Source organism: Dendrobium catenatum, unplaced genomic scaffold (assembly GCF_001605985.2).
Source record: "Dendrobium catenatum unplaced genomic scaffold, ASM160598v2 fragScaff_scaffold_264, whole genome shotgun sequence".
NCBI classification, from domain to species: Eukaryota; Viridiplantae; Streptophyta; class Magnoliopsida; order Asparagales; family Orchidaceae; genus Dendrobium; species Dendrobium catenatum.
In genome coordinates this window covers 1166911-1190686 of record NW_021318726.1, presented here as the reverse complement: position 1 = coordinate 1190686, position 23776 = coordinate 1166911, and the positions used below count along the sequence as shown (strand labels likewise).

The window sequence follows — 23776 nt, the reverse complement described above, 5'->3', positions numbered from 1 at the left end:
TACCGTTCAGAAGAGCACTTTGATATCATGTTAAAATGTATAGTCTTGAATAAACTTGCACAGGAAAGATGAAGAAGATAAAGTGAAAGTTAAAGTAGTTGTAAGCAATTCATTCATTATTCGATGCATTAATAATCGCTATAGGGCTATTTATTTATATGAAGGGGACTGTTATGTAAAGGATATTGATTACTGTGGCAACAATATTGTTTCACGCTAGTGGTTAGGAGTTTCCCATTGGTTACATGAGAGGGGTTAGGATAAGAAAATAATAAAGGTGTAGAAACCATGAGGTCAAAATATGCAAGTCCTCTATTGATTGAGCTAGAATTAAGGATGGTGGCCGCTGATACACTACTGAAGCTGTATTAATTAAAATGCTAGCAGTCATACCCCATATCAAATACTTTTGATCATCAGCTTTATAATCAAAGAAATGTATAAGATACTTGGCCCCCATCCACTCCCGCTCCTCTGCTCTCCTGTTCTCATCCTGTTCCCATTGAAAAAAAGATAGGAAAATATGAGTTATTTGACTTTGAGATATAGGTTTTGTTTGAGAAGAAATTATTATGTGCGAACACCGGATGGTCCGGAGACCAACCAGAACACGCTACATCACCTGGTACACATAGTACCGAGCACCGGTACCAAACAAAATAGTGACGTGGCATGTTCTTGTTGGTCTCTGGACACCATCTGGGATCTGCATAGAATATTTTTTCTTATTTGTTGGAGACAGTTCTTTTACTGCTTCATATAACAGTTTTCTAGCACAATTTTTTTCTAAAACAATAAAAAAGCAATGGCCAAAACAAAATCGTGGATTTAGGGTTCAGGAAGTTTTTTTTAAATATTGTTATAAATTTGTTGTGGGGAAAGAAATTTTTTGAAAAAAATTATAAAAACAGTTTCTAAACACAGAAGGCTTTTGAAAAAAAAAGAAAAAAAAAAGTATTTAAATAGAAATTGTGGTTATAATCTTTTTTTTTTTTTTTGGGAAATTTTGGGGCCATGGCCCAATTTTTTTGATGAATAAAAGATTACAAAAACACAAAGAGTTCAACAACAAAAACTACCATACATAAGCATAAAACAAAAAACTTATGTAGGGACAAGAAAACACCTCAAAGATATAAAACCAACAAAAGTCAAAGGAAATACAATGTTGACAATCCAAAAGAAACTCTTCTAACCAAACACCACATTCAAAACAATTTTTATAAAACCAGTGTGAAACTTCATCAGCATCGTGAGACTCCAGAGCTCCGAACCGGCCCAAGAGCAGAAGAAACCATCCAGATTGCACTGCTAATATAAATCCAGTTCCAATATACATTCAAAATTTTGATTAAACCATTGTGAAACTGCAACAGCATCACGAGACTTCAGAGGTCCGATCCGGTCAAATAGCAGAAGAAACCATCCAGATTACACTAAAGCAGTGATTCCTGAAAAGACAGAGAAAAAAAAACAGAGAGAGCAAGACACTGCAGGATACAGTTTCAATTGAGAATCATACAGCACCTGATAATATTAATCCTGCTCCAGTATACATTCAAAAATTTTGATTAAACCAGTAAGAAACTGCATCAGCATCACGAGACTCCAGAGCTCCAAACCGGGCAAAGAGCAGAAAAAACCAACCAGATTTCACTATTAAAATTAATCCAGCTCCAATATACATTTAACCAGGACTCAGAGAGATAATAGAGGACCGAAAGATGATTCCCCTGGTTGCCCAAAGACCTTCCAAGGGGAAAGAATATGTTGTAATAGGAGCTTCATCATTGTCCTGGTTAAAGAACCAGCCCACCAGCAACCTTCAGGTAAAAAGGGTCTTTGTGATTAAAATTTCTCCAGCTGCTCATCAAAGATTCTCCATTTACAAGCTCTGCTAACAACCACTTTTTTCACATGATACTTTAGAGAAGAGGCACTTCGAACATCACTACCAAATCTCCTATTATTTCTCTCCCTCCAGGTATGGTAGATTAATGTGCAAACCACCAATAGGTAGAAAATCAAAGTGTTTGGAGATCCAGAAAATTCAATTTTCATCTAATGAAACAATTGCAAAATAGTAGGCCGTAACAAGAAATTCTTACTACCAGGAATAATAGAGCTGAGGATTGTAAAGGAGTAAGGGCAGTCAAAAAAGATATGATTTATAGTTTCAGGTGCTGAGAAACACAGAGAGCAATCCACCGGAACATTAATGTTCCTCAACCTTAAGGCATCTTGTGTTTTCAAACCCCCAACCAAAGCAAGCCACACATAAACCGAATGTTTAAGCATTCCCTTTTTGTGCCAAACAAAATTGTGCCAATTCTTATCAGGTAAATCAGAGTAAAAATCCTTGATATAGTCTCTAAATTTAGGATGAGCACAGTCCTTCCAAAGCAAACAAGGACCCTCATTCTCATGAATTTTAAAGTTGCTAACAGCATTTTTCAAAATCTGAGGAGTATTGATGTTAAAAACCCAGTTATTATTGGCTATATAATTCCTTAGATAAGGAAAAATGAAGCTATCCAGGGATATACCACCCACATATTCAGCCAGGGTAGTATTACAGCACCAGTGATCCCAACGCACAGAAATTGGTGCATTAGGGGTAATCACAAATTTGAAATTCCTCTTTATACTTGCAGCAGTCTTACAGACATTTTTCCAGAATTTACTGTCCTTATGAGCAGTGGGTTTCCAAGGCGATGTGTAATGAGCCAATAACCAGGTGGAAAGAGGCGACGGACAATTATACATACGCTGGATTACAGAGCAGTTAAAAGCATGTTGAATGACAGCTATAGAAGGAATACCCAATCCTCCTTTCTGTTTTGGCAAGCAGACATTATCCCAAGAAACCATTTGTAGTTTTTTAAGGCTGGTAATGCCCCCAAAAAACAGAAATTTGGAACAAGTTTTTCTAAAAAACTTAAAAATGGTTTTAGGTATAATAGAACCTCTAATCCAATAGGCAATGGTGTTCTGAATGGTAAATTTTAAATACTGTAATCTACCAGCAAAAGATAATAAATTAGCCTTCCACCCGGTGAATTTTTTGTGCAGTTTATCCATCAGATGCATAAAATCCTCAACTTTTAATCTAGTAAAAGAAATGGGAATGCCAAGATAAGTTAACTTAGTGCTAACATTCATAATAGAGAGAGCTTGACAAAGCATTTCTTGATTTCTTTGACTCTTAGAGAACATGATAGAGCATTTATCATAATTAATATGAAGCCCAGATGCATTTGCAAACTCTTTAAGAACAGAAGAGAGGATATTACAGTTTTCAATAGTAGCATCACCCAAAATTAACACATCATCCGCATACAGAAGGTGAGAGAGGTGATAGTTATCAGTTTTGAAACCTTTAAAACCTCTTTCATCAAGTAAATTGGACAAAGCATCCATAACGATGCAAAAAAGGTAAGGGCTAAGGAGACACCCTTGCCTAAGACCAGCTGAAGAGGAGAAGTACCCTTCCAGTGCACCATCAATGATAACAGAGAAGTTAACTTTAGTGATACACGCCTTAATCCAGTTAATAAAAGACTTAGGAAACCCTTTATGATGCATACGAGCCAAAAGAAATTCTCTAGAAACAGTGTCGAAGGCTTTTTTGATATCTAATTTAGCACAAAAAATGTTGCCAGCCCCACCCTTATTGACCAAAGAGAGAATATCATTGGCCAGAAGAATACTATCAGTCGAAATTCTTGCCTTAACAAATCCAGCTTGAGTTTCTTTGACTATGAGGGGCATTATAGGTTTCATTCTACCAGCAATTATCTTGGCTATAATTTTATAAAGGGTGTTGCAAAGAGAGATGGGCCTATAATCAGAGATAGAGGCAGCATTTCGATGTCTTGGAATTATAGCAAGAGCAGTAGTTTTAATACCGTTGGGAAGATACCCTTTAATAAAAAAGAATCTAATGGCTTTGCAAACAAGGGGACCAATAATGTGCCAAGCAGTTTTGTAAAAGTGATAATTGAAACCATCTGGCCCAGGTGAAGAATTAGAGGAGCCTTTGAAAACAACTGCTTTAATCTCATCATCCAAGATCGGAGAAACAAGCAGGTTAGAGTAGTAATCAGGAATCAGATCTCCAATGGGGAAGGAATCCAAATCTCTGCCAGGAGGAGGAGGAGGATTAAACAAATCCTGAAAGTGGTTTGTTATGGATTTAATCACATCCTCTTTGGTAATATTCGGATTAGAGGTAAATAAATTCACCAAAGATTTAGAGCTACTCATACGGCTCCTAATTTTCCCGTAAAGAAATTTAAGATCATCTTCACCATGTTGCAGCCATTTGAGCTTTGCTCTTTGAATAATCCAGCTAGCATGATTAGTAGAGACATCAGAGATTTTTAAGTTAATGTCTTTGAGGGAAAAAACTAAGAGCATCATCCGATGGATTCTCCATAATAAGATCTAAAATGTTTTGCTGCTTAACATGAAGATGATCTAACTGAAGATTAAGAGCGTTACCATTTGCCCAATTATGTTTTTTAATATCACCTTTTAGATTTTTGAGGACATTACAGAGATGAGATAAAGGGTTACCTATTAAAGGCAAAGAACAAGCATTTAAAATAGAAACCCAATATCTATCAAGATTAGTCCAGTAATTCTTAAAGAGAAACCGGTGATGAGACTTAGTAGACCTTCCAGCTTGCAAGATAATGGGAGAGTGATCCGAGCAGGACGGGTTCAGAAAAGAGCAGTAAGCATTGGGAAAATTCTCTACCCACTCCTCATTAACAAGGACACGGTCTAGTTTAATGAAGATGGGGTTATCAACTTGCTGATTATACCAAGTGTAGAAGTTACCTACTGAGTGCAAGTCAACTAGACTATTAGCAAATATCATGCTATTAATATCAACCAGGTTGGAATGATGAATAGGAGAGCCGCCTGATTTTTCATTAGCATACCTACAACAGTTAAAATCCCCCAAAATAGCCCATGACATAGCAGGGGAAGGAGCTACCATATTTAAAGAAGACCAAAGATCTTTCCTGTCAGAAGCATTATTGCAAGCATAAACTATTGAAATCTGAAAAGGAATGAGATTACCAACAGTAACCGTCCCATTTATCATTTGCGGGGTAATGAGAGAAGGAGTAAAATTTAACTTATTGGCATCCCATTTGAACCAGATCCTTCCAGAGGCAGATAGATTAAAGTTATGAACACTGGCTTCATTTGAAAACAGTTGGTGGGAGGAATAAAAAAAGGGGTCCTGAAGAGAAGGGGCATGAATGCGAGTTTCCAGCAGACAAAATAGATCAAGCTTATGAGAATTAATAAGCCTTTTACAACTAAGGACTTTTTCAAGCCGGTTAAAACCTCTAACATTCCACACACCTATGGAAGATAGAGACATTTAATTATTGGTTTGAGATTGGGATTTTTTACTCTGCTTTCCCTTTGCAGATTTTTTGGAATTATCAGAAGTAGTTTGTTTTTTGCTTTTACCCAACTGTTTCTGTGAAGTTCCTACCTCATAAGAGCCTTCTGCCAAACAGTCTTGCGACTCCAGTTCATATTGAGAGTTAAGGATCTCAAATTTATTGGGTGACGTGATGCTCGAAATAGGTTTGGAAGAGTTGTTTAACTGAGATGTTGAAGATTCAGAAACTTCTTCAGTAGGAATGTTCAAATTTGGAATATTAGCTACTAAGACTTCAAGCATAGGATCATCCTTGTGAGGTTCTGATTGTGGTGACTTTGCAAAAGGTTGGTTCTCAACGGATTTAGAAGAAATCTGGGCTTTATCTTTATTAATCATAGATTGTGGAGAGTGTGCTATTGGTGTGAAGAGGGATAGAACCACAGATTATATTATCTGCTGTAGAATTAGAGACTTTATCCTTCAAAACAGAGTCTGATCGTGGGGGTCTCGAGGATGAAGGAGGTCTTGAAGGGATGCGATTTACGGGTTTTTTACTGCTACTCCTTCCACGGTTTTTCGGAAAATTTGGTCTAGAATCCGTCCCTACCGTGGAAGGATTCGTAGGACAAGAAGCAGAATAATGAACTAAAGACTTACAGTGCTCACAAGGTACCGGCCTCCATTCGTATTGTACCTTTAGATCAACCACATCGCCATCCAGAGAAACTTTTATCACGTCAGGATATGATGCGTTGCAATCCACAAGCACACATACACGATCAAAAGTCAACCGGGTCTTTTGCTCCGTGAGATGATCAGCAGCCAACGGAACACCGATTTTACTAGCGATTCTAGAGATCCCTTCCGAATTCCAACAAGCCAGCGGCAAATCATGTATTTTAACCCAGATAGGAACCCATGAAAAATTTTCACGCTTCGGTTTAAACTTTGGATGCCATTTTTGAAGAACAAACGGCTTCCCAAGTAGAAACCAAACCCCTTTAGACCAAGCCATGTCAAAGTCTTCAACGCAGGAAAACCGCAAAAGAAAGAAACCATCACTAAGCGAGAGTAGCTGGAGTGCACCTTTAAGCGACCATGTTTTGTTAATCGCTCCTAACAGAGCTTCATAGTAAGGTCTTCTCCCGATAGAGTAACCTACCAGACACAGATTCCAATCTTCGCCGCCCTCAGTAAGTTTCTCATTAGAGAAGGGAATAATATCAGGCTCTGAAGGGTGGTGAGAAAAGCTGAAGACTTTAGGAACAGAGGAGGCGTCCGGAGCAAAAATCTGGTTCCAGTTGCGCAAGGTAACCTGGGCAGCTGCACCAGATGAAGAAAGAGGAGGAAAATCCGAGCCTTGGAGAGAAGTCTCCATGCAGAAGAAGCCTCCGGCAGAGCCGGAGGGGCGGCGGCGGAGGAGAAACTTAGCGAAAAAAGCGAGGAAACCCTAGCAGAGCAAAATCGCCTCGCACTTTCCTAAAATATCTCCCGTTTTTCTTCTGTGGTTATAATCTGAAAAATAAAACAATGAAAAACTATCCAAAATGAAACATAAATGCGTGAAGATCCATTTAAAAACTTCCACAATAGAATTAATACTAATATAGGAAGATAGACAATGAAATCATTTTTATTGAGAAAATGTACTATTAACACATTGAGAGATAATATGAGAGAAATTTTAATTTATTTTTGTTTCAAATTGTAGGAAAAAGTACAGATTTCTAGATACTAATTATCAATTATGAGATCTACAAATGAGAAAGAATTTAATACATAATTAATGATAATAAAAAATAAAAGAATTATTGAGATGAACAATTACTCTATGATTAATATAATTAGAACACAAATAATTGAGGCATACAAACAGTTGATAATCTCAAAGAGAGGCAGATGGTTTGTAAATGTTGAATTTTGTTAAGTGCATTGGAGCAAACCTTCAGGAACATTTCTAAAGGCGCATCGAAAATTGCTTCCACCTCTGAAACATTGGCGACAGGTTTGAATGATCGCCAATCAGAGAGTATCCCAATCACAGGAACTACTCTGTGAAGTTTCTGCAAAGAAAACGACGAAATGCGTTTAGAGTTTGAAGAGAATTCATGGCAAAAATGAGAGAATTGAGAGTCTTATGGACGAACCCGACCCAAAGGAATTTCGGGATTAATTGTACCTTGGACAAGAATGGCTCGAGGACTGTGACGACGTTCACTAGAGAAGGATTTAGCCCGATCTCCTCCTCAGCTTCTCGCAACGCCGTTGCTACGTCGTCGGCGTCGCCTTCGTCTGCTTTGCCGCCCGGCAGTGCCACCTCACCTGCATCTAAGATCCGTTAATAGGCGGAAGAACGTCGCCTTTGAAAACCCTAAACTCAGATCTCGAAAGAGGAATGGAGGAGAAAAAGCAGAAAGAGAGAGAGAGAGAGAGAGACGACCGGAGTGGGAAGAGAGATTGGAGGAGCGTTTGGTGAGGAAGACGCGGAGGTCGCCGTGATCGCCTTCGAAGAGACAGACGAGGACCGCGGCTCGCTTGTCTTGGGACTTGAAAGCGGGAGGCATGGGTCGCATGGCGGATTCACCAAGGCCCATTTGGGAGAAAACCTTTCCCCTCTCGTCGACCTCGTCGTCTTCATCGCTGACACCGCCGCCGAAGCGCGGGGCTTTGTAGAGGCGGAGTTGCTGGATAAGGTTGTTTAGGTTGCGGGTTGGCCCAATGAGATTGTAAGAGTAGGAGTTGCTGGAGGCGGCCATGACTAAACTTCGCAGACTTGCTGCTATCATCTAAGACTGCCTTTGCGGTACAAGGATTTGGATGTTTTTCTATATATATATTTTTTTAATTTCCAACGTTCTCCGAGGAAAGTTCTAAAAATTAAATAGGTATGAAAATATATTCTTCTCAATAAATCATCCAATTTCATATAAAAAATTCTGATTTAAACTCATTGGTTGGTCGAGTTTTCTAACTAATTTAATTAATGGATGGGGTTTTGCTTGTATGCTAACCCATTTTTTACTCAAAGATGACTCTTTTAATATTTTTTTATTTATAGATATAAATTTTTTTAATTAAATATAGTAACCATTATATTAATAAATTGTCAAAAACCTAACCAAAACGGGTTAAGTGGTTGGCTTCAAGTTATTTGGTTTGTTAGTGAGTCAGATTTTGGTTGATGTTTTTGACTTATTTATTAAATGGGTTGGGTTCAAGCTCGGGTTCATTGGCTTCATATTAGGTCAATTTCAATTCAGAATTGAATTTGGTCCATCAACCAGTTTTGACAGCCCTACAACTCGGGTTATTATTCAGATGATAGTTACAATATAAGCCATAATATGATTACTAATTATAATAATGATCATTGACATCAATATCAATTCTATAGATTAGTTTTTAATAGAATTATAACAATAAAACATTATAGCTTATGAACAAATGGCACAATATACATAATATTGTAATTATCAATTGGATTGAATTTGATCGAAATTAAGGGTCGTAGATGGCAATTAATTATAGAATACATTATTACAGCAATTTAGTAATTAATAGACATTAATTCAGTAATGAATAGAATAAATTTCACATTAATAAAATAACTATAATTATATTATAATAATTGAAATGGAAGATTGCAATTTTATTTGAACAATTAAAATTAATTAATTAAAAATTAAATGCCACAGCTTGACATAGAAGAAAACTCATGTCCCTTACATAATTATATGACAATTAATGAATTCGTTATTACAGTAATGTGGTAATTAACATTGTATATTTGACATTAATAAAATAATTATAACTATAATAATTAAAATGAAAGGTTGTTATTTATTTGAATAATTAAAATTAATTAAAATGGAAGGCCGCAATTTGATATGGAAGGAAACTCAAATCCTTCTTATAAGTAGATGCCAATTAATGAATAAATTATAACAATAATTTAGTAATTAATAGTGTATATTTGATATTAATAAAATAGTTATACGTATAATAGTTGAAATGAAAAGTTAGGATTTGATTTGAATAATTAAAATTGATTAAAATAAAATGCCACAATTTGACATGGAAAGGGAAGCTCAAGCCTATAAAAATAGCATAGATTTACATGTTTGCCTATCCTCGGAGTAAATGTTGGGCATTCCAAAAGGTTTGCTTTGTTCATTTTCTCCGTGATTATAAGCATCAAGTTGCCCCATCTCCATTCTTTATGCTTTACCAATTGAGTAACTCAAGCCATCGAAAGTAGGCAAATCCTTATTTAATTTCGAGCATGACAAATCCTTCTCAAAACCCCCTAAATGTTATGGTTTTATTTTTACATGTATAATCATAATGAAAGAAAATAAAATTATTTTATTCTAAATCATGTTTTCTATTTGTAAGCAACTAAATGAGGAATGACGTGGTTTCTTGTTTTGCTCAATATAATAGAGATAGTATTTGTACACCCATATTCATTTTAATGGAGTCATCTCTATAGCTTGAACCCAATTCAACAAATTCTCTGACCAAGAACCAAATCTAAACTTGCTTGAAAGTCTCAAATTGTACAAAACTAATGATATATATATATGAGATTGCAGCCTTAACTTTTCAGCTTTTGATCTTTTTACTAGTTTTTTTTTTTTGTATTTTGTTTAGTCGCACACAATGGAGGCCAATCCAATTAATGATCGAAAATTGAAGATTGCAAGAAACACTATTAATATTGTCATTGTTGGGAAGGTTGGTCGTGGCAAGAGTGCAACTGGAAATAGCATTATTGGAAGCAAAGTCTTCGAAACTGAGCGTGGCTACTGTTCCAGAGTAACTTGTTCTTCTGATCTAGAAATAATTATCTGTAATGATGGCCATATTATTAATGTTATAGACACTCCAGGTAATGTTTATTGATCTACGAATACTCATTAAGTTCAAATAGTACATATTCATTTTTAAATATTTGATTTTAGAATATTATATGTATTCTATCATAACTTGAATACATAAATTGTTTGGTTTTGTTTACCTTAGGGTTGTGAAAAAATGGTTTCATGTGCTTTGAAATTTGTCTACTCTTGTTACAACAATTGTACCTTTCAATTTAGTGCATGAGATAACATTTTCATGAATATACTAAAAACATTTAATGCATTCATATAAGCATAATTAAAGAAAACTAAAAAAAAAATGTGAGGAAGGCAAGCCTCACTTGTTAAGGATAAAAATTTGTAAGAATTGTAGTTATTGAGAACTCCAAAATAGACATATAAAAAATACAAAAAATATAAATCAACATTTATTATAAAAGTTTGTGTTAGAATTTGCGAGGCTTATATATGTCCGTGTTAATTAAGCATGACAATAAAAAGGAATTGAAATGGTCACAGCTCTTTACTGGCTGTAGTAGTGAACATTTTGCTTTATCCATGCATTAATACTTACATATGTTGTTGATCTGATTTATGATATAAGTCGATGTCTAGCTTTGAGGCCTTCAAATATTCTATAGTTTGATTAGTCATTGATGGTTCAATTAGTTTTTCATGGTTGTTGGCCACTTCCACTTATGTCAGATTTCAAAACCCATCTACTTTTATGTGTACCTCAAGAGGTACATTATATGCTATTGCTTCCATGACCATAAAGCCATCTCCAATTGTTTAAAGAAGACTTTCTCTTGACTCGAGTGAAATGATGGAGCTTATCATTTGAATAAATTTTAGCTATACATCTATTTATTTTTTTTATAAGTGTTTTTTTTTATTACGTTTCTTATATTAGTTGAATGTGCAATGGAGACATATTAGAACTTGCATTTGTAGGATAAGTTATTTGTAGTATGAATTGAAGACCTTATACATAAGGGTGTCTTAGGGTTTTATTGAGATAAAATGAATTGTTAATTTCCTCTCATCTCTTTCCTTTCTCCTCAATCATTATCTAATTATCCTTTTTTGTCTCACTACCTCTATTCAACATGTTTATTTTGATGATAATAAACATGTGATTAGATGTTGTAATATGTTTATTCAATATTTTAGGAATCATTGGAATAAGGTTGTTTAGCTCATTATTGCAAGATAGATTGCATGGTGTGCATGCAAGCCCAAATGTTTAAGTATCCATGATAGTTGAAGACAAATGCAATGGAGCTCATGAGTTGTACACTGCAAGTTTTGACCAATAGCTAAAAAAGAATACATATTACAATTCGATTTTATCACCCTAAAATTTCCCCAAAAAATATTTTCATTCACTAAGTTATATTTGAAAATTGTGTGCAAAACTAATACAAAATTTGAATTATAAATTTGGATGTATTTTCAAATCATTAAAAATATTTAAATTTTGGAATTGACTTTTCATTGAGCTTTTAAACTTTAAATAATATCATTTTTAATACTTGGTTGAAGAATACTTTGCATCTTTTTCACTCATAGAGCCTACCCAACTCCAGCAGAATGAACAATGCCTCAAGGGGGTTTATTGAAATTTTAATATTTGATAGATGGAGATCACCATTTTCTTCCTTACATTGAATAGAGAGCATGCATCTCGGGTTTAGAATTAAAACTTAACAAACAAACTTGGTGCTAGAACCTTGCGTGATATATATTCATGCAGATGGAGTTTTGGTTGAAATCTTTGCAACTAAGTTCAATTCTAACCCCTATCAAATTAAATAAATAACATATGTAGGGGATAATTGCCGAATACTCAAAGTCTAAATTCATCCCTAACATTTCACATGAAGTAGAAAAATAGGTCAATAAAATGATGAGAATTTCCTTATTAATAGGCTTTACATAGGGAATGTAATTCACAACTATCTCATATGAGTCAATAAAAATTCAGCAGCCTATGAAGAAATTTCTTCTCTCAAAGGTGATGGATGCTTAGCAAAGAAATTGCTAGTAAGAGGCACACTTATAGTACTACCAGATAGAAATGTTTATACTATCCCTTATGGCTACACAAAGCCCATGAAAAAATGCATGGGCCTCATATGCTTGTGTTTTGGGTCATCCAAAATGCTCTCTTGGGTCTTATGCACTTGAACTAGGCCAAAAAAAAGGATTGTTTAAGTTATTTATGACGATTTGAGCTTGTAGTTTTTGGTTCAATCTCATGCATAATACATCTTTAATCCACAAATCGACTTTGGTTCATCTGAAGAGCAACCAAAGGTTTTAAGATTGTTATTAAGTTTGTCCATGGGTTGATAAAAAATTAATGATATTGCTTTATTATTAATTTATTTAGAGTTTCAAAATCATCAAATTTAGCAAGGATTTTGTTTTAGTAGCTTAAAATTCACCCAAGCATGGAAAAGAATAATGTGTGTTTGTTATATGTCGAGTTACAATCTTGAGAAAAAGCATACATTGATGCCTTGGAAGTATTTTTAGTTAAAAAAGTTCACCCTACCTTGAAATAAAGATGTAATTGGTGGTTCAATGATATTTTTGATAGAAAACATATTTTTTGAATTTTTTCAAAAGAATCGAGATATATGAGGGAAACTAATATGACTCTAAAAAGAGATTTGTATTATTCTCACTAGTCAATCAAGGATGTCAAGGTTCGTGCTCTAGTGTTATTCATATAATAAGTGTTTACCTTGATGATGGTCCTTTTAGCTCATTCTCCATTTGATGACATCAATGGTTGTGCCAACCTCTAATTATCTTTGATGCAGTTTGTCCAATTTGCATTAATTTGATCATCCTATTTAAATAAATGATATTAATCCAATAATTTAGTTTAGTTATCCAAAAACCTATTAATTTCAAATTGTGTATCAATCCATGCATCATTATTAGGGGCATGATGGTCTAACATGAATTTTAATATTAGTAGTCTTAGTTATTCATCCTTATATCAATCAAATGGCCACAATACACTCAATTGAGGAGCATTTTGATCTATAATATATCTCAAATGTGACTTGAGTCTTCTATATCCACTATACGCCCTTCCAAGATACAAAGTGCACTTTTTCCAAATGATTATGTATACCCCATCATGGGCTTTCCAAGCTACTTTTTGTCTCTCTATCTTTCCTCTAAACTTCGATTCTTTAATCTCCATTGAATTTGTTTAAGGTGTTAATCCTCTCCTACACCGATCATTGAATTGCTTTAGTTGATTATGTAGGACATAGTGTCATGTTATAGGTGATCCATCAACCCAAACTTGGTTGGAATTTAAAATCATTTTTAACCTGCAATAATTATATATATGTATATATATATATATATATATATATAGAGAGAGAGAGAGAGAGAGAGAGAGAGAGAGAGAGAGAGAGAGAGAAAGAGAAAGAAATTGTTTTATATTAAAATCTATTTTTTTATGTCCTCAATATAGTTGGGTGGATTTTGGGTTTTACTTAGGTTTTGTCTTTTGCAGACTTAACCTAAGGTTATTTAGAGGTTGGGATATATTTCTTTGTATTTTTCCCATGTTTTACCTTTCAATCATAAGGTTATGGTCATTTAAGATTTCAGAATGCAATAGACATTGTGGAAACAACATGCATTTGTTAAGCTTTCCTTTATATTATACCATACATTATTTTTTCCCATTATGTTCCTCAAAGAAGCATCGAAGTGAAAATTTTAATTAAATGAAAATTTGATTTATGGGTTTATATTATTGCAAATGAAAATTTGTGGGTTTATATTTGATTTTTCTCTTATGCGACTGCCTTATGCTTGCTGGCAGTCCCTTGTACATCAAGTTCAAGCTTGATAGATTTCCCTCTACCATTATTTAAGATGGATAAAATTTAGCGGATGAAGTATGTTTCAATAGGATTGTAAGTTTCTTGTGCCTATTTACATAAATCGTAATTTGAAGTTATTTATTAACTTTTCAATTGGCACTGTATTTAGCGATTTAACTACCTTTTTTCTTATGATTCTAACATATGAAACATATGATAGAAAAATTTTACATTCTTTCTTTATTTGTATGGATTATAATATGGTTAGTGTGTTAATAACTTAATTCTGATCATGGATTTCTTTGTAGGATTCGATTCATTTACTAGTTTTGAGCTAATAAGGGAGGAGATAATCAAAGGCATTAATTTAGCCAAGGATGGTATCCATGTAGTACTCATGGTATTCTCCCTTAGATATTGCTTTTTAATAGAAGAGGAGTCTGCCATTGAGTGTATGAAATCACTTTTTGGGGATAAGATTGTTGACTACATGATTTTAGTTTTGACTAATGGGGACTTCCTGGAATCTATGCAAAAAAGCTTGAAGGAACTTATTAGCCTTTTCCCAGAACCTTTGAGGGTTTGTATATTTCTTTTTATAATATTGCCTACATGGTTTTTGTATTTATTTTTTCCTGATAATATTAATTTCCATCTTCAACATCTTGTTCTTAGACTTTCTTGAGGGCAAGAATATTTGCTAAGTGTAAAATCAAAAAGCACACTATGATTGTGATATGTTATATTAATATGTCAATATATATATAATAGCAAAGGTAAGCTGCATAAAATAGCAATACATTACTTAATTATTTATGCAACATACTCTAACCCATTGTCTTATAAGCCATTGCTTTATAGTAATGTAACATGTTGGAACTTTATGCGACAAAGAAGCTGATGTATATGAGCGTAATGTAACAACTTCTTAAAATAAGCAATACAAATATAAATAGTTTCTAAATTTGGGTCAATATAGTCCCATATTATAAATATGATCAATTTAGCCTCTTAGTACTAGAATGTAATTTAAAGTTATCTCTGTTGGATTATTTATGCATCCAATTTGTGGAGTCGAGGGTTAATTTTAGATCAAATTGGAGTAATCAAAGAACTAAATTGGATACATTAGATAGTTTGGGATTAAAATGGCTCTTATAAATAGTTAAAGGGTTACTTTGATTTTTTTTTTCGCTATTTTTAAACTAATTATGTACTTGTATATTTTTTACTAATACATGCAACAATTGTTACCTATTCGAATTCATGACACTTATTTCCAATTATTCACACAAACTATCCCTATCTTTTAGTATATTTAGCTTGCGCACTGCTTTTTAAATTTTATTTAGTTAAAGCTAAATTTGATGATCAAATATATTGACCCAACCCACATTTCCAAATAGTAGTGTACCTTGCCTCTTCATTAGTCCATTCATGTGATCAGAAAAATGTAATTTTCCATTGGTTGCAAGCACATTTTCATAAACTAAATTTGGTTACTATCTTTGTTGATCCATGTATTAGAAATATGCCTTTATTATTGTTTATGATTAACTTTATTGTTCAAAAGTTGAATTTTGATGCAAGCTAAGTGAATTTAGATATTTCATCACTAAATTTGGTTATATCATGTGAAGATTTTGTTACTCACCCTTAATGTTCACTATCTTAGTTTATTTTGTTATTAGAAATATGCTTATCTATAGTTTACAATAAACATTGTTATTCAAAAGATAAACTATTTAAATGAATATGGTCATTTTAAATCTTTAAACCTATTTTGATTTCTTTCATATGGTACATTTATTTTTCATCCTCAATAATTTTCTTGCAGAACATCATTCAACTATTCAAGAATAGAGTAATTGTTTTTGATAATACCACCAAGGATATGATCAAGAGAGAGGAACAAGTAAATGAGCTGCTCTCTCTTGTTGAGTCTGTTATTGTGGACAATGGTGAAAAACCATATTCATATAAGATTTTTGCAGAACTCAAGGTATGTCATCTCCTTGGTTCATACTTTATAATTGGCACTATGATAGATTAAATGTTTGAATTTTTTTTGTTGATATCACTTTCATTAGGAATGAGCTTTACTTCAATACAAAAAGTTTAAAGATAACTTGATGCAAACATGTCATTCATGGGAGGGATTTAAAGTAGCAATAACCTATGTATACAAATAAACTTGCACACGATATATTATATATATATATATATATATTATATATATATTATTATATATATAATTAAAATATATATATAAATATTATATTATATATATATATATATATAATATATATATATAATATGCCGTAACTTAATGACCTTATTTTTGATTTCATACAGGCTAAAGAGCGAGCTGCTCAGCTGGAGGCTGAAAGGCTTGGCTAAGAATCACTGTAGGATGAGAATATTCGAAAGCTCATGGAGGAACTCAATGAGATTACAAAGAGAATTGAGGAGTTCAAGAAGCGTAATGCTAAAGGCAAAAAGTGTTTTTTTCTTTATGAATGTGGTATCTTGGTAAACGAAAAAAAAACAAAATTATAATCTAATTTGTTTTAAGTTTTATAGGGAAAGCATAACTTTATTTATATAATTTCGTTTGCAAGCTTGCTACAAACTATTTGTCATTTACCATTATAGCTACTTTGTTTCTATATTGTCACTATCAAGATAGGCGCTGTTAGACACCAAAAATTTATAATGCAAGTTATTTTTCATTATCATAATATATTTTTCTTTCTACACCACGCTTTAATGTATAAATCATTACTTGTCATGACTCATACGATTCATAAATTTGATTTGAATTTTCTCAAACTTCAGTGTAATTCTCAAATATGAAAGCACTCAAAACTCTATTAGGCAAAAAAATAAAGAAATTAAATTTAAGATATTCTTTTTATTTTTACTGTATTTAATTTTGAGATAATATGTTATAAGATCAAAATTAAAGTTTCTTTTGGTACAATTTTCTTATTTCTTTCTGTAACATCTTTCTAGCACAAAAAATTCTTGAAAACATTGAAAAAAGCAATGACCAAACGCTTAGTTTGAATGCCTAAAAATTATAATTTAAATGACAATACAAATATGGTAAGTCTAACTTTTCATAATTCTAAGTTTAATAAGGCATTAAAACGTTTGGAAAATGTGAGAGAATTAGATAGACTTATTGAAAGAAATTGTCTAATATTATACAAAAATTTAATAGATCGATTAAAATTCTATAAAATGACATATAAAATTCAATTGTTTTTCTCTTTGCATCAACTTCATATAAAATATCTTGAGATCCTATCAGCTTTTTTTTTACTTCATTTATTGTATTCTTGTATGATTGTTCATGATCAAAATATCTCTTTATTAATCTAGTTCTCTCACATAATAATTGATCACCAACGCTCCTTAGTGTGAGATCATAATCTTTTATAATAGTAATATAAACTAAATTGTATTATAAATAAATCATTTCATTGCTATGTAATTCATTAATTAAAAACAAGATTTCACTCGCTATGGATAAAGATATTTTTTAACACTTTTCTTATCATTATCCTAGAATAAATAAATGAAAAATCACAAAATGTAGGATTCATATATATCATTATTTTGAAAAAAATAGTTTCTCAAAGTCATTGTACCGCAAATACTTTCACAATTTTTATCTTAATCTTTTCGATTCTTAGCTCATGTTGATTTATACAATTTAATCTCTCTCAATGTATATATAAGACTAAAATACAATAAACCATGAGATCAGTTGGACTTAGTAGCTCCACCTAGTTGCCAAAACAGTACCATCCATTGGCGGCATAAAACCATGCAACACAAAGATCCAAATAGCACTAGAACGAAAAGAACAACCACCAAGGTTGCTAAGCCAAGCCCAGGCCATTTAGGGAGGTGAACGATGAAATTGCCTCATCATTGTTCGATGTGTCAACCAAGCAACGGTACCTAAAACAGCTAGCCAAAACCCAAAGGCGGAAGCAACACACCAATTACGCTATCAACCTAGTAACAGAAACCCCACAAACATGCAACCAAAACCGCAAAATAAAAAAAAAAAAACCTGAGAAGCCAAAAAAGCTAGCAAAAGGGCCTACTTCTTTTTTTATTTCTTTTTGTTTTTCCGCCTACATCATTTAGTATGCCTAATGGAAAGGGCTTCATCCTCTATAGGAGCCACATTTAAAACAAACAAATCTTGAAAATAATATTTAGACTTATACATTTCATCCCCATTAACCCTGCCATCCATGGAGGATCAATGCTCCAACCACTCGGATTGAACCACACCAAAAACGTTCGAACTTAAAGCCATATGGGCATTCAAGGCATCATTATCAATAAGAGAAATAAGCACATCGATAAGGGCCACATTATCATTCTCAATCCTAATATTAGGCGACAAGGTTATTTTAAATAAATGATTGATAACTACATCGACTAAGTTCACATGACAATAATCCTTTTCCATAGATAAAGGAGAACTAGCATTTCAATGCCTTCATCAGTGACTTCCACAACCACTTTAATTATTATGTTAGCATCCAATTTATCATGTTGAGAGTGTAAAATCCGACATACCACTATCAAATGGCCAAGAGATTTGCAATGAGAATAATAAAATAGACAATCCTCTACCATAACTGATGATTGTATGTAACCAAAATTTTCAGGACCAATTCAGATCCTATCGAGGTAATGTTTGGTGATATCAAGCTCAATTAATAAAACTTGAGTAACAGAGGGCCTAGACCCACATGAAGTGGATTATCTATTTTAAGTGGCCGACCAAACATGGTCCTATAATGATTATTATTTTGGAGAAAAGGTGTGGCCTTAAATTAGGGAATGAAATCCAAATCGAGATGATTGGGGATTCCACCTCAATATCAAAAGAGGAGTCCATTTGAAAATTTTCATGAAACAATTGCTCAAAAATATGAACAGAGAAAGAATATTAGAGAGAGAGAGAGAGAGAGAGAGAGAGAGAGAGAGAGAGAGAGAGAGAGACTTAGGTTAGTGGTGGTGGGAATGGTTGTATTGGGAAGACATGCTAAGCATATTAGTAATTTTGATATGAGAAAATATTTTCATTAAAGATAATGTGTCTTTCCTAAGGTGCGTTTAAAGTAGCAGTAACATTTTTGAGATTGTGCATAATATATGAACATGTAAGGGGCGAATCATGGGGTTAGTTTGTTGTGGAATAAATTCAGAGAGAGAGAAAAAGTAGTTGGAGGAGGCTTGTGAAGATGTTCATTTTTGGACAACGACTTGACTGTGATAGATGATAAATGATTAAATAAGATAATCCGTAGTGAGAAGATTATCTATCTAGAATAAATGAGGTTGATGGGCATCAAGAAGGAGAGTATTTATGGTGTCGATGATGCGCAGCTGTTTGTGTTTGGTAAAATCATTTTGCTTAAAGGGTTTAAGAACATGTATATTGATGATGAATACCTTACATGGAGAGGACATACTTGAAATTATGGTTCAAGAATTCACCATAACTATTAGTATATAGGGGGATTTAATATGTTGTTGTTAAGATTCTTGAAACAAATGAATTTATTGACTATCATTTTTTTGGCATGAGGTAGAACCAACAGTAGTGAGAGCAATCATTGATGATATTAATAACAATACATAGATACATTGACAAGGATCCCCAAACTTCTAAATAAATAAATACTAGAGATTGAAAGCTTTGAGTGAGAAATATGGAGAAAGTAATTTTATCCCTCTTTGATAAGTGACAAATTCAAGATTGCTTTATTAAGTGAATATTGGTTTTAAAATGTCATTTATCTTGGGAAGAGATGATATAGCTAATGCCATATGGTAAAAATGAAGATGCTAGAGATCTTTAACTTAGTTAAGAAAAGGAAAGGGTGCTTAAGGATACTTCGCTATGGTGAGAGAGGCTGACATTACTGAGACCTTTATGGCATTGTCCCTTAAAAATGATGTGATTGGTCTTCAGATTGACAATGGTGTAATAAGTGACAATAAATAAGATAGAGCATGATTGTCATTAGCGAGCCCATGGATAGAAATTGTACTATTTTAGGAACTTGAAGAGATTAGATTAGTGAAGCATACTGGTGGTGGTTAGCAAAAAGTCTTAGTTGTATGTCGATATGGGAAGGGTTGGGTCATTCTAAAGCATAACCCGTTGTGTGTCTTGGTGAGGTTGCGAATTGTGAAGAATGTTGGGCTTTAAAATAAAATGCGATGTAGAATTTGTGTCAAGATAACATTTATCATTAGTGCTTGCCAAGCTAGAAATGAGTGCTGATTGTTTGGGATATTGGCCAGTATAGGAGAGGTGTTGCCTATATCAGTATTTGGTGGTTGAATTTCCTATTTTTTATAGATTTGACAAATGAGAGATGGAGGGGTGGTTGAACCTCCTTCTTGGAGGGAATGATCATTAGGAGGTATTATGTTATTGACTACCTATGTTGTGGGGATGGAATGGTCTAGAGCGACCCTTGCCCCTAGTAGTAGTGAGGGTTATTGGAACCTCATTGAGTAGAAGCGATTGGACATCGCAAGATGCCTCAATGAGTAAATTTATTTCCTCACAACATAGGAGGAAGTAGAAGTTTTATAGGTGTAAGGTTTGAGGGTTACTTTTAATCATTATCTTGAGTGATTGGCAGGCGGGCGGGAGATTGTTTAAGGTGCGAAGGATGATGTCTTTAAGATCTAGTGGTGTTTTTGTTGAAGTAATATCGCCTACATTAGATTTAATGGTGGATAGGAACATTTGCATTGTTTTATCATTCGTGTGGATGCAATTTAACCATGCTTTAATTAGAGAAGATGAGAACAATTGGTAGATTGAAGTCATTTCTTAATGGTTGTTCGCATTTTGTGTTAAGTGATAGGAAAGAGAATGTAGGAGAGGTGAGTTGGTGAGATGAACCAATTATAAGGTCACAACTAAGTTCTAATTGATGAGTATCCAAGGTTGGAAGCAGCAAGTCTTCTTCTTGGAGTAGATGATAGGGAGGACAAAGAGTTGTTTTGGTTGGCTATCCATGTATATGATGGAGAATCGTGTACATATATTGAGTGTTGTGGTGACAATATTATTTTAGACTATTGGTTAGGATTTTCTCAGTGGTTACATTAGATGGGTTAGGATGAGACGATAACAAAGGTGTAGAAACCATGATTTAAAAAATCGGACTGGATCGGATGGTTCAACCGTGAATCGAGCATGTGGCTGTTTCATTCCTCATGAAAAACCGACCCAACATCAAACTGGTAGGAACCAATTGTTCAACCAGTGAACCAGTCCCAATTTTAAGGAACCAACCAGTTCAACGCATAATTTATTTAAATTATTTAATTTAATTTAAAATATTTTATTAAATATTAATGAATTAACTATGAAGTTAAAATTATATAATTAGTATTAATTAATCACACAACATCATTCAATCTCCCAATGTGATGTGAGACTAAACAACTAGTTGTGTAATGTGTAAAAGGGTCTGTTGGCTATGTATGCCACGCACATCTTTTAATTGATGGGTGTTGTATGATTATCAAGACATATGGTCAACATAATTTATGGATCTTATAGGGCTGGCTTGCTCGGCTAACCCTCTTTAAAAAAAAAAAAACTAGTTGTGTCATGTGTGTGCATGGTGAATTCTTTTCAAGAGAATTTTTTTTAAAAAAAATTCTATACAATATTCAAAAAATTTGATAAATTATATATAGATATAAATTATATACAAGTACATAACAAATATTAATAATAATTTATATTAAATTTACAAATTTACATGTAAATTAAATTTATATTAAATGTGAATAAAATTCAAGAATTGAAAGTGTTTAAATTTAAAATTATATAAAATATTATTAATAGATATTTTTTTATTTTTTAATCACAATTTAATATTATTGCATGATTATTAGATCATTATTATTTCTTTTAGATCATATTTAAATTATTTTAATATTTATTATAATAAATATTTGTAATTAAACATTTTATTTATAATATTAAAATAATTTAAAGACTAATATTTTAACAAAGACTTGATATATCATCAAAAAATTATCTTAATCGGGCACGAATCTCGAAACAAAAATTAAGCTGGAAACTTCAAAAATTAAATCCGGGATCACGAACTTCGATTTCAGCAGCCTCTCGGAAATACGAACCCAACGATACCAAATTTGACTCAATCCGAGCCTAAATGAGTCCAAATCAAAGACCCAAAGCGTTGTTGGAAAGTTCGTACCACAACGGTGCCTCTTCCCCCTCCTTAGTGATTCCGGGTTGCCCGTCCCTCGCTTTCGAGGTGGTCAGCTTTACAGTACTTTGACGCATTGGTCCGTGCTGCACGGTCGCCACCATTCGCTCCGGGTTTTTGTGCGACACGTTTGGTGATACCGGCAGATTCACGCAGGTTCCTGGTGCCGCGGCTCGCGGTGGCCCGGTGATGGTAGCTCACCGTCACCGGCGCTCGTCGGTCGGTGTGGTTACGGGCGATGGTCGGTGGTCGGGGGCGGTGGTCGTGAGGTCGGGCGCGCCCGGTTGGGGCCGGGCGTCGTGTTGCGGTGGTCGGGTCTGGGGGTGGTCGACCGCCGGTCGGCTGAGTTGGGGCGCACGGCGGCCGGTGAAGTCCGCCGGCTGTCGGCGACCAGAGTGGTGGTGGCCAGGTGGAACGTCGGCAGCCGGCGTTGTCCACCGACGGTCGGGCTACGTCCGGCGCGGTGGCGGCCGGGCGTGGTCCACCCGCGAATCGTGCCCGGCGTGGTTGGCTTAACGAGCTCTTGAGCTTCTCGGCTCTCCTATCCCAGCCAGGTCCTCTCATGTGACAGGTGGAGGCTCTATTGCTATTATTCATGACGTGGCCCACCGTACTTTTAGCAGAAGATCGGGGTGGTTTTGGAGTGTTTCATCGGATGGCTCATATTGTATGTTCCCCTGATCCTAGCAAGTTTTTCCAACTGTTTACTATGCTTACTCGATTTCAGACATTCATGAATCTTGGCCTCAGTCTGGATTGTCTCGCTGAGGCCACTCGTTTGATATAGTGTCAATATTTGAAATCATTTTATCATCCAACATATGGTTTGACCTTCCAAAATTGCGGCGACCCTGATTCAGGACCAATATTGGGCTGGGTTGGACAATTTGGTGGTTTTGTTTGGTTTCGTCTTTTTGGGATGTTCAATTTGACTAATGATTTCTGAAATTAAAATTAAGATGATACCTCAAATTATTTTGTGAATTTCCAACTTGAATTGTCTGAATTCGTTGCTTGATCAAGGCATTTTTTGAGATGTATTAACTTATTTTGGGGTTCTTCTTTTTTGGTATAATAATTATATTATTATATCGTTAATATAACATTATTAATACTTTAGAAAAATATTTAAATTTAAATTATAAGATAAATAATTTTATATGATTTATATTTTATAATTATATTAAATTTAACATAAATGATAATAATTTAGATTAAATTATATAATATATGTAATTATATTATATTTAATTACAAAATATTTATTTTACTATTATTATTTATTACGTTTTCACCCGGTTGATAGTTGATTGAATTGGTGTGGGATGAGGCATGTGG

At 33.9% G+C, this 23776-nt stretch overlaps 2 protein-coding genes and 1 non-coding gene across 3 annotated transcripts; 2 read left to right on the top strand and 1 right to left on the bottom strand.

Moving 5' to 3' along the window:
- Positions 1 to 241: 241 nt before the first annotated feature.
- On the bottom strand, positions 242 to 8206 carry LOC110099141 (nudix hydrolase 15, mitochondrial-like). The gene is made up of 4 exons (XM_020826220.2): positions 7851 to 8206; positions 7590 to 7732; positions 7354 to 7473; positions 242 to 493 (listed from the first exon to the last, which is right to left on the bottom strand). The coding sequence occupies exons 1-4, from the start codon at positions 8194 to 8196 to the stop codon at positions 242 to 244; spliced, it is 861 nt and encodes a 286-aa protein (XP_020681879.2). The 5' UTR covers positions 8197 to 8206.
- Positions 8207 to 10072: 1866 nt separating this feature from the next.
- On the top strand, positions 10073 to 16532 carry LOC110099142 (immune-associated nucleotide-binding protein 9-like). The gene is made up of 4 exons (XM_028693340.1): positions 10073 to 10301; positions 14441 to 14712; positions 15970 to 16134; positions 16488 to 16532. The coding sequence occupies exons 1-4, from the start codon at positions 10073 to 10075 to the stop codon at positions 16530 to 16532; spliced, it is 711 nt and encodes a 236-aa protein (XP_028549173.1).
- Positions 16533 to 21655: 5123 nt separating this feature from the next.
- LOC114579290 lies at positions 21656 to 21782 on the top strand. The gene has a single exon (XR_003700213.1). It is a non-coding gene; the product is annotated as a U11 spliceosomal RNA (small nuclear RNA).
- The last annotated feature ends 1994 nt before the right edge of the window (positions 21783 to 23776 follow it).

Excerpts from the sequence above, each read along its gene's own strand:
- LOC110099142 (XM_028693340.1), top strand. The coding sequence starts at position 10,073 with ATGGAGGCCAATCCAATTAATGATCGAAAATTGAAGATTGCAAGAAAC. Across the intron at positions 10,302-14,440 it reads TAATGTTATAGACACTCCAG|GATTCGATTCATTTACTAGT; the intron begins GTAATGTTTATT and ends ATTTCTTTGTAG. Across the intron at positions 16,135-16,487 it reads AGATTTTTGCAGAACTCAAG|GCTAAAGAGCGAGCTGCTCA; the intron begins GTATGTCATCTC and ends GATTTCATACAG.
- LOC110099141 (XM_020826220.2), bottom strand. The coding sequence starts at position 8,196 with ATGATAGCAGCAAGTCTGCGAAGTTTAGTCATGGCCGCCTCCAGCAAC. Across the intron at positions 7,733-7,850 it reads CAATCTCTCTTCCCACTCCG|GTGAGGTGGCACTGCCGGGC; the intron begins GTCGTCTCTCTC and ends TCTTAGATGCAG. Across the intron at positions 494-7,353 it reads CTTTAGAAATGTTCCTGAAG|GATGAGAACAGGAGAGCAGA; the intron begins GTTTGCTCCAAT and ends CAATGGGAACAG.